Source organism: Octodon degus, unplaced genomic scaffold (assembly GCF_000260255.1).
Source record: "Octodon degus isolate 3935 unplaced genomic scaffold, OctDeg1.0 scaffold00016, whole genome shotgun sequence".
Classification (NCBI taxonomy): domain Eukaryota; kingdom Metazoa; phylum Chordata; class Mammalia; order Rodentia; family Octodontidae; genus Octodon; species Octodon degus.
This window is the reverse complement of record NW_004524592.1, coordinates 8,788,001-8,799,287: the sequence shown is the minus strand read 5'-3', so window position 1 is coordinate 8,799,287 and position 11,287 is coordinate 8,788,001. Positions and strand designations below refer to the sequence as shown.

The 11,287-nt window shown below is 41.8% G+C and overlaps 1 protein-coding gene across 1 annotated transcript in view; it reads right to left on the bottom strand.

Annotated features, from left to right (window-relative positions):
• The window catches only part of Idh1 (isocitrate dehydrogenase (NADP(+)) 1, cytosolic), a 17,053-nt gene extending 5,812 nt beyond the window's left edge, over window positions 1-11,241 (bottom strand). The window contains exons 1-5 of the mRNA XM_023710155.1: window positions 11,063-11,241; window positions 7,547-7,685; window positions 3,302-3,593; window positions 1,393-1,498; window positions 4-93 (exon numbers count right to left, since the gene is read on the bottom strand). Coding sequence (XP_023565923.1) covers window positions 4-93; window positions 1,393-1,498; window positions 3,302-3,593; window positions 7,547-7,668 — 610 coding nt within the window. The 5' untranslated portion in view covers window positions 7,669-7,685; window positions 11,063-11,241. The remainder of the gene's footprint in view (window positions 1-3; window positions 94-1,392; window positions 1,499-3,301; window positions 3,594-7,546; window positions 7,686-11,062) is intronic.
• Between the last annotated feature and the right edge of the window lie 46 nt (window positions 11,242-11,287).

Sequence of the window (11,287 nt, the reverse complement as noted above, 5' to 3'; positions counted from 1 at the left end):
AACCCTTAGACAGAGCCATTTGGAAGGAACTGTGTGCAAAGTCTTCAATGGACTTATCTTGGTTGTACATCCCCATGGCGACACCACCGCCCTCTGCCAACACAGAAAACAAGAGCAAGGCAAATGTGGCATATATACAATTGGGCCAGAGTCACTGACCATGACCCAAGGACCAAATCTCCCATGTCTGAGCTTGACTTCCACCATCCCAGGTAGGCTTCCACCCTGCATAGTACCTGAATTCCCAAGGCACAAAATGGGGCCAAAGTCAGTTCTGAATAGAATATTCTAATTTATTTTGGAAGGGAGCTAGAAATAAGCAAAACACATGGTCTTTATGATACTGAAATTGCAAAAACTACTGAGGCAACCAGAAATGTACTAGACAATGGGTACAAAATTTTAAATCTGGCTTTTAGGTACTGTAACAATGTTTAATGTGTATTTCAGTGTGGACTAATCCTTAGTAATTGAGATAGATTTGCATTTCAAATACAGAATGAAAAGTCTTTGTAATTTGCCGGAGGCTATGAAGCCTGCTTCCTGTAATTGGTGGAAATAACTGTGCTACATGTAATCCCTGAGGTTTCACAGCTCTTATGAATTGAACTCTGTTATTACTGAAAGTCAGAACTGGAACCCATGCCAATGCCTAAGGTTAACTTGGCTTAGAAAGGAAAAAGTGCTCAAACCTGTAGAACTAGATTCTGTAGAAATGATACCACAGAGAAGCAAAGAAAATAAAAGGTAGGTGTTGGGGTTTTGTTTGTATGAGTGTTTTCGATGACTTTTGGGTGGGATTTTCCCGATGGGACATTTGAAGCAGCAAGCAAATGTTTTACTTTCCCAAGATAAGAAAGTGGGACAGGAAGAACATTCCAGCCAATAAATAATGAAACCAATTCCAAATAAGAACCAGTGCAAAGGGCAAGATCACATGACAGTTGATTTGGGGCTATGAACCTTATTTACACAATTTGTATAGAACAGTCTTGCTACCCTTCCCTCATGTTTTTAGACAGGTGTATATTTTAACTATTTGCTTGTCTTTGTCCCTACTACCAATTAAGTGGATAACTCTTTTATGCCTTTATATATGCCATGAGAAGGCAGAGAAACCAATTACTTTTCTATGTTAGATTTTGGGTTCTGCAGAAATTAGGTTAGGTTATATATATAGTTTTTTTTTTTTTTTTTTTTTTTTTTTTTTTTGGTGGAACTGGGGATTGAACTCAGGCCCTTGTGCAAGGAAGCGCTTATTCTACTGAGCCATCTCCCCAGTCCCTAAGTTGTATTTTTAAGCAGCCACATAACTAACTTTAAAAAGCCAGTAATAACATTGGCCAGATCATATTAAAAAACAAATAGAGCTTGCGATGGACTCATGCTTACCTTCAAAGTTGTGGACCAGGTATGTCACTTTCTGGCTTCCATCACTTGGTGTGTAAGTTATCTCTACCTTCCCAGGCCCAGGAACAACAAAATCAGTTGCTCTATACTGTGGAGGAGGAAGAAAGATAACAAGATATAAAAAACACTCCAACAGAAATTATAAGAAAAAGAAATGCAGTTAGAAAACAGCTAGACAAGTAGGGCAGGGTAGCCTGACCTTAGAGATGAAAAGGAAAAGATCCAGAGAGCTCTTTTAGTTAGTGGTAGTGGACATTAAAACCAATATTTATAAGGTACCTAGCATATACAGGGCAGTCCTATAGAACTAGTTGGGAGAGGGCAGGAATAACATGAGGCACTTTCTTTTAGGAAGCTTACAACTTTGTAAAGACTAACATAAATAAGCCACAGAAGAGTTTTCAAAAGTCAAAAGGGGACTAGGGGAGGTTAAAAAAAATTATATGTGTGTGTGTGTGTGTGTATAGATAGAGATAGAGAGAGAGAGAAAGAGAGAGAGAGAGAGAGAGAGACAGACAGACAGACAGACAGACAGACAGACAGACAGACAGACAGAGAGAGTGAGTGTGAGTGTTGATCATGGCCTAGAAGTGAGGCGATTCATGGAGTATGTGGTAATGATTTTAACTGTAGTACTGAAGGTAATGATAAGAGTGCTAATGCTTGAGCCTTACTACATACCAAGGCTGCAAGTGTTGATCTCATTTAATTGGTACGCAGTCTTATACGGAACTGTGACACAGTGGAAATAATACTTTCTGGCTCCAAGGACTTGGGACCTGGTCCTTACTTAGGTTTTCAAGACTCAATTTCCTCACAATTATCACTGTTACTAACACCAGGCCCATGTCCACATGAAATCATCGTGCTGAAGGAAATTATGACAGGTTGATGATCCCAATACAAGGGCTGTTCAAAGATAGCCATACGCTCTATGGGCGTGAGCCAGTTCAGAGATGTGCCCAGCACATCATGAAGTCACTGTTGCATTTAAACCTTCTTTAGTGACTTGGATTAATCCCTGTCTTGAAGTGAGGTACTGTGAGTGCCAGCCTACTTTAGTTTACAGTAGTACTAGCAACAGTGGGTAAAAGAGCAGTAAAAGAATAAACATTCACTCTACACAGAACACTTCTGGCATAATAAAGTCTTGCATCGTAGAGTAACTTATTCTCAAAAGGAAGAAACTGAGGCACCAAGGGAACATAAGTGCTTTGTAGAGACTTAGCTGTGTGTATATTTAACACTTAGTGAATCAATGTGATGCCTGCAATTAAATGCCTGGGCTTTAAAAACTAGAATGGCCATTGTACCAGATGATTAAAGCCACAAAAAATGTAAGAACATAAGAAAATACAGGGCCAGACAGCTCAGCAGATTAAAGTGCCTGCTTAAGCAGGCACAGGGGCCAGGGTTTGATCCATGTAGTTTAAACCTCATAGAATTCAGATTTCAGATTTGAGTTGGTAAGACTCAAATATAGGAATTAAAGCAGAAAAATAAATAAAAAAAGGAAAAACAAAACAAAATCAAACCACTGAGAAAATCCTAAGGGGATCCTACTGTGAGCAGTTTTGGAAACCGCTGGTCCAGTGGGCCATATGAGACCATAAGAAAAAACCAACACAAAAATGGCACTATCATACAATGTAAAGGATAAAGGAAGACAAAACATGTTTGGAAAAAACCACATGTTCAAATGGATTTGCCTATATAAATTCATCCATATTTATCTAAAGGTGTGCAAATATGAATACCCATACATATTTGCATTTCTCAACTTTTTTTTTTTTTGCGTTTCTCAATTTTGCTTAAGAACAAAACATAAATTGGAAATTCTGGGCATCATACAAAAAATATGGAGAATCAGATCATGTATAAAATGACTTACTTGATCCCCATAGGCATGACGACCTATGATGATTGGTTTTAGCCACCCTGTCACAAGGCGGGGGATATTTTTACAGATAATAGCTTCTCTGAAGATGGTGCCACCCAGAATATTTCGGATGGTGCCATTGGGTGATTTCCACATTTGTTTCAACTTGAACTCCTCCACCCTCTTCTCATCGGGGGTGATGGTGGCACACTTGACACCAACATTGTACTTCTTTATAGCTTCAGCAGCATCCTTGGTGACTTGGTCATGGGTGGCATCCCGATTCTCTATGCCTAAGTCATAGCTTGGGAGGGGATAAATAAAACTTTTTAGCCACACTGATAGATTATGACGTATGACCACAGTAATGGCATGCAGAGCTTGCCATGCAGAAAGTGAAGGCCCCTGAACATAGCCTCATGTGTTAGGTTTTAGCAGGAATATACACTCTGAATACAGAAGGAACTCACACAGACTGGGAGGGCTGCACCAGTCTCCTTGTACTCTCATGGGAAGCTGTGTACCAGGAAACTAGAAACCAACCAATGCTGCCAAACTGCCTCCCGTTTTTCACCATACAGAAGCAATTAGAGCACATGAGTAACCTTTGGCCTGGTTTTCCTTCACACACTTACCATATAACTTAAACCTAGCCACTACCTTTATCTTTCCCTTAGTGAGATTGTACTTTTAAAAATAAAGAAATGGAAATCTCTCTTTTTTTTTTTTTTTTTAATTTTGGCATTAAAGTGGTGCTAGAGATAGACAGGACAATCAGTGCCAACAAAGCCAATGACTCCTTTGTTAATGATGGCTAGGCATGAAGGGAACCTCCCTCTGAGTCTTAGGCAAGTCTCTCCTGGTGACAAGCCTGCAGTGCCTTGGGTAAGTAATGGAACCCACCAATGGTCTTGTACTCACTACAGAATTTTAGCTTAAGGCAGACCAATACCTATTTTTTGTAGGTCATCCAGAGATTTATGAATGCTGGTGGTCCATGGGCATAGAAATGATTGTAAAGCTTTAAAATGTAATAGTTGTTAAAAGTAGTAACAACAAAATAATGTAACTAGTTTATTCTCCAAAACTTAAAAAGTTTCAGCTCTCAAAATTGCAAAGTCATGAAGTCTCATCTTTTTTTAGCTTTTATATCTTTTTTCCTTATATAGCCCAAATGCTGATGCAAGTAGAGATTGTAATCTTGATGCATTATTTTTATTTAATTTTTTTTTGTGTGGGCTATAATCCCACTCCATTTTTAGTTAGTTGTTTTTTGTTTTGTTTTGTTTTTTTGAGTTGGGCGTCTTCCTAAGTCAGTACATTGTCCAGGCTGGGCTCAAAATTGCAATCCTCCTGTCTCAGTCTCCCAGAGTGCTGGGATTATAAGCATGCACCACCATGCTGGATGTTTGATTCATTTCTAGCTTTGATCTCACATAAATCATATAAATCTAACAAGCCATATACTCTGTCTTCTCAGTATCTACAAATATCTAATCCCAACTTCCTAAGAAGTCTGCCTGGCAATTCTCATGTTCTAAGAACCATTTTTTGGAAGAATCTACCAGCAAAGTGGTAGATTGTTTTGCTTCTTTTCTTAATATTTCTAAGAGAAAAGAAAGAATAAATGTTCTGAGACTGACAAGCATGGTGGTGCATGTCTGTAATCCCAGCTCTAGGGAGGCTGAGGCAGGACTGTTTTAAATTCAAGGCCAGTCTAGACTACATAGTGAGTTCAAGGCCAGCCTGAGTTGCATAGCAAGACCCTGTCTCAAAAAAGTGAAACAAAAGTTTTGAGACCACTGTTTGCCCTATGCAACATGATCCAAAAAAACGGTGAATGGTTAAAATTTTAAAATGTGACAATGCATGGGGAGTTGTTCAACAGTCTAAGTGCCTGCATGGCAAGCACAAGGCCCCAGGTTCAATCCCTGGTACTGCATGTTGTGCCAGCACCACACTGTGCCACTGAAATCCAGTGTGGTGGTGCATGCCTGTAATCCCAGAGCTGCGGAGGCCAAGACGGAAGGATCACTGTGAGTCTGAGCCGCATAGTGAGACCTTGTACCAAACAAATAAACTTAAAAATTTTTAAATGTGACAGTAAAAGTCACTCTGCCACTGAGTACATCCTCCCCTGCACCCTGAACACACTGACCCCATCATTGTTGCCACCTTCTGAAGCCGTTCTGGAACTCCTCTTTCACGAGTATCTTTAGTTGTCATAGCTGCCTCAATCTTCTGAAATGACTCAAAACATTGACCTTTCATGGCCATTTTGACTCTGGGGGAGAGCCCGAAGTGACCTCGTGCACCAGTGAATAAGGCGAGTGAGGAAGATGCCCCTCGTGAGGCTGCCTTTCTGCTGGGTAGCAGCCAGTGCAGCATTCACTGTGGTTTTTATCATGCCTCATAAGGACGTGGAAGAGGACTTCCAGAGCAGCTTCAGACACTGGCAAAAGGGTGGGGTGAGTGTAGCTGAGGCGAGGAGGAGCACTTTGAGGGGATTAATGGTGATATCTTTCACTACACTACAACTCAATTAAGTTAGCTCATATTTCGACCATACCTTACACATATAGTAAACTATCTAACCATTTCACTCCCCTATCCACAAGAACCCCGTAGTAGTAATAATAATAATAATAATAATAATAATTCTGGAATAACCTAAAATTCTTTTGAGCCCCCACAAGTTCCTTGTTCTAGGACCACTGAGTTTTCTTCCCAGGTATAAGGACCCCATGTCCAAAAGGTGAGAGGATCAAGGTATCTTTGGAGTCATTATACTGGGTCCTGCAGACTCCTCTAAGTTCACCCACTGTAATACAAAGCTACGAAATAGGTAAGTTTGTGAGGTGCTTCTTCAACCCATTTAGAAGCTAATTTTGCAGACAGAGTTGTGCTATGTGGTTTAGGCAGGCTGGCCTTGAACTCACCAGGTAACCCAAGCTGGGCTTGAACTTTCAACAATCCTCCTGCCTCAGCCTCCTAAATGCAGGGATTACAGGGCCTGGAAGCTGGGGTTTTTTTTGTCTTTTTTAAATTGTATTTAGTACAGGGTCTACAGGGTCTCACTACACAGTTCAGACTTGTAGTTATCCTCTTGTTTTCAGCCTCCCAAGCACCAGGATCACAGGAGTGTGCCACCACACCTAGTCTCAATCACCAGCTCAGCATGCTGGGGGTGGGGGTGGGGTGGGCAGGCATGGCAAGCCAGGGATTGAACCCCAGGACCCTGCATCTGCCTAAGCAGGCGCTTCAATCCGCTGAGCTATCTGGCCAGCTCTCTGGAAGCTGTTTTCATTCTTCTTTTCCTCTATGTTTCCTCAGTGTCTGGCAGCACTGTCTTTACATCTCTGTTATGGTTGCAATGCAGATGTTATCGGCAGCTTAGGCTAAGAACCATTAAAAAGGGTGCCTAACAGCACCACAAGAACTGCCTACACCCAAGCTACTAACAAGTCTTTAGAATGCATTCTGAGTAATTTTGAGGTAGGGCAAATTCACTTACTGTTGCCAATAGTTTGTTGGAAATATTACGCAGTATTACATGTGCCATTCTTTAACCGCCTTCAAATGTACAAAGAGCAGGAGCATGCTTATGAAGAACATGGGGCTGAAGGCCAGCCTGAACTACGCAGTGAGGCCTTGTCTCAAAAAAGACAAAACAGACAAAACAAAACAAATACAAAAACAAAGAAAAAAGAAAAAGAAAAAATGAATCCAGCATAAAGGACCACAAGGGGGCCCAGGGAAGTGCCGTGGAAGCCGAGTACTGAGGTAAGTCACTGCAAAGGCTCCTTCTGCGCTGCGATTGTACGAAAAGGGCGAAAGCCAAGAGGCACAACAAGGTAAAACATCGCGGACTAACTAAATACAGGGGTAGAAAACTGGGCTTGCAGGGGCAAAATTGTGCGCTATGGTTAGTTTACTGTTTTCCACATTCTCTATTTTCTCTTCCACAAATAACACATTGTGCCACTGACTTACTACAAACAAAACTGTCACAGGAAAGATAGGATTAGAAAGATGTGAAAATCACTTTGTTTTCCTCTTCTTGATCTTTTAATAATTATAGACCCAGTTTGTTAAAGTAAAAGATTCATCATATATTGGGGCTAAAAAGAAAAAAAAAAAAAAGCATTAGCCACAAAACACAACTATGTCAATGTAAAAAACAAAAAAGCCCACGATACCCATGACATATAATTTATGTTTTCTGAGTTTGCCAGCTCTGTGGAGGCGTTCATGTACCTGTGCAGATCGAGTTCCACATAGGGAAAAATGAGTTTTTCTTTAATCAATTCCCAAATGATTCGTGTCATTTCATCTCCTTGCATCTCTACCACAGAACCACCATGGATTTTTCCAGACATTTTTGCTGATGATAAACCTGAAAAGAAAAAAAAAAAAAAAATGACATATGCCTTAATCATTTAGTTCATTCTAAAGTAAAAATGAAATCTAAACAATTTGGTGGCTCTTAAGAGTTCATAATAGCACCGCTGCATAAAGTGCTAACAACCACAACGAGTACACTGACAAGCAGCTGGGCGCCTGCTGTGTATGAAGGGCTGTTGACACGCTTTGCCCGTGGCTTCTGAGTCAGCCCTATGAGACCAGCCTAGACGACGGAAATTATCTTATTGTGACAATAATAATTATAATTATAATAATTATCTTATTTCTCTTATTTAAGAGAAAAATAGCTTTGCCAAGGACACCTGGCTAGAACATGGAGAGGTTGGGGGACCCTGTAACATAGGCTTAATAAAATCATCTTTTCAACTACTGGTTTATCTTAGGAAATGTTATTTTTCCATAATACCACATTACTTGAAAGTTCTACCCTACTCCTCATTTTCCTGGGCCTACAAGATACGCAGAATGAGGACATGCACCAAGCTATCTTCCTGAAAGAGTTAAAAGGCATCATACCACAGTGATATATGCATACCTGTGCTTATAGAGACATGGCGTGTAGTAGCTAAATCTTGGAAACAACCCATCAACTGAAGAGTGGATAAAGATGTGGGTTTTTAAAAAAATACAATGGAGTACTACTCAGCCATAAAGAAGGATAAACTCGAGACATTTCTAGGTAAATGGATGTACCTAGAGACCATACTCTTAAATGAAATAAATTTGGTACCTGTGTTTAAATATGATGTTGTTTCTCTGGTATGAGAAATCAGAAGTATAAATAAGAATCAAAATGTAATGTAAAGCAAATATTACAAAACAAGAAGAAAACGTTAAGATGGAAAGAGAAACTAGGGAGAGAGAAGAGGGAAAAGGAGGGGAAAAGAAAAAAAGAGAATAGGAAGAAAATTGGAAACAGCTCTGCAAATGAAGGGAAGTGGGATTGAAGGGAGGGGAAGTGGATGAGAAAAAAGTCTCAAGATATATCACGTACAATTACAAACTCCCTACAATAAATGCTACCATGATGTATATCTAAAGTATAAACTGCACCAATAAAAATTAATTTAAGAAAATAAGGACATTAAACTGGTTCCTAGGTAAGCCTTAATTTCTGTGGCAAGCCCATGTATATTCCCAACTCACAGGCCCATTTCTACTTCCCAAATTTGTAAACCTTGAATCGAGGTTACTAGAATGGAGGAGGTTCCCTTGACCATTACTGGGAAACCTTCTGGAACTCAACTGGAATAAATAATGCAAAACAAAATAAAACAAGAAAAGTGTGGATGGGGGCCAGGGAGATAGCTCAGTAGAATAAGTGCTTGCCTGGCAAGTGCAAGGGCCTGAGTTCAATCCCTGGTTCTGCCAAAAAAAAAAAAAAAAAAAAAAGTGTCTAGGATTCTATCACACTTAATGCCACCATTGCACCATTTTTTTTTTTTTGGGGGGGGGGCTCCAGTGCTTTTTGAGACAAGGTCTTCATATGTAGTTCAGGCTGGCCCTGAACTCACTAAGTAGCCTAGAATGCACAGCAATCCTTTTGGGATTACAGGCATGAGCCACCATGCCCTACCTGTACCTTGCTTTAAACAAAATCTTGAAACAAAGCAAAAACATTAGACAGCAAACTTATCTTGGTTTTGGTATTACATTTTCAAGGCCATGTACTTACACAGTATTATGCAACAATATGACTTGGCTATTTTTCCTTGGTGCCAAATACAGTTCACAGAAAATCAGACCCTGCACTAAAGTATCAGAACTGAAGAACCGAGTGTCAGTATTTTTCAGTTATTTCCTTCTCAGTGAGTACGACTTCCTGCAGTAATCTTTCTACACCTTATTCATAAGTGACACCTCAGGTTGTTCTCACATTATTTGTCCACCTTTAAATGAGAAGCTTTAGTATTACTACAATATATGACATTATTGCATTTTTTTTTCTGGGTTTGATTTCCAAAAGGTGGGGTTTGGATGCCACCAAATTTACTGCATTCTTGTGCCTCAGAGATTCCACTCCCACCAGCCCCAACTTTTTTTTTGCTCTGAATGCCTTCAGGGCAGGTTTGGCTGGCTTGAGTTGTGGGGATTGAACCACAGCAACCTCCTGAGCCTGACAGCTTTGTTGAAGCCGCCACTTAAAGAGCTGAGCTACGGGGCAGGCCCCCAAAGGCAGAAGGACTTTTTTTTTCAGCCCCAACTTTTGAAGAAAGAGAACTCCGAGGGTGAAGTCCATTTACAGAGTCTGAAGGTGCCTCAATTCCAATCTCCTGACAAACTTGTGTTACTCCAGAAATTAACCTGGAGTCATGAGAGTAGTTTAACCAAAAACATGACCTTTGCTCTAATTTTAATTATACCAAGCTAAACTTTTATTTATTTATTTATATTTTAACTGAATTCAAGATAATTTCTGGGACACAAAAATCTGCAGAGCAAAGGTGTTGAGAATTTATTGTTTGACAAAACCAAGGAATTTATTGTTGAACCTATTCCTACTTTTCTTGCAAAGCCTACACTTGCTCCAACACAGTATTACTACATCAGAGAAAGTACAGAAGAGAGGAAATCGCTTTCACCGTCACAAATGAATCGTTTTTTTCTTGTCACTCCCATCTCCTTGTAATATTGCAGACTCAACTAAACGTAGTTTATTTCCTGAACAAAACAAAATCGGGAACCGAAAGCCATAACGTAGGAAGCAACCCTGTCCTAAGGATTTAGCTGTTTTTAGTACCTGCCAACTAACCCGGCTTATCAGGTGTAAAGTTCAGTGCTATGCTGTATCTAGAGGGGCAAAGGGCAGGTTTCAATCCATAGACACTTTTCAAAGAAAGGTCGAAGTGGTACAAACAGCTGTGGGTGCATCGTAGGGCATCTCTCGGCTGCCCGCCTGCTAGTGCATCTAGGGGGTTGCACGTCCTTGGGTGACGCTGGTGGCCTGCAGTGTTCCCGTTACCGCTTTGCAACAGGGCTGCAAACCCAGCTGGCTCGGTTCCTCCACGATGTCCACTAGCCGCCTCCCGACATAAGAAGGCTAGAACGCCACTCCCAGGACCGCAGTCCGGAGAGGCCGTCTCTACAGACCCCGCGGTCTACTACCTGGCCGATCGTGTGATAGCTGGTGACAGCAGCAGAGCCGCGCCCCTAAGCCCAGGAGAACTCAGCCCTGGCCTCGCTGCTGTGCCTGGATTCCCAGGGAACCCAAGGGCCAGCACCAGTTTCCTCCCGGGTTCTGCCCCGCCCCTCCCACCTCGGGGCGCGTATCCCCGCCCCCCCCTCCCCGCAACTTCGGCTCTTCTGCCAGCTGCCGGGGCTCCCTGCGCCCCTCTGCGCCGAGCTTACCTCCGGGTGAGGCCTGAGAAGAGCAGAGGGGCGGCCACGGTACGCACACGTTCTGACGCACTCACACGTACAGTCCGTACCCGGCCGGCGTCCGAGCTTCGAACACCGAACGGTGCAGACCAGGGACTGAAGGGCGGGGTCCGCGCCGCGCCTCTTCCCCTCTTTTGTCCCCTCCCGGGTCCCACCCTCTCAGCCCACGGAGTCCCGCCCCTGCCACTTCACCAA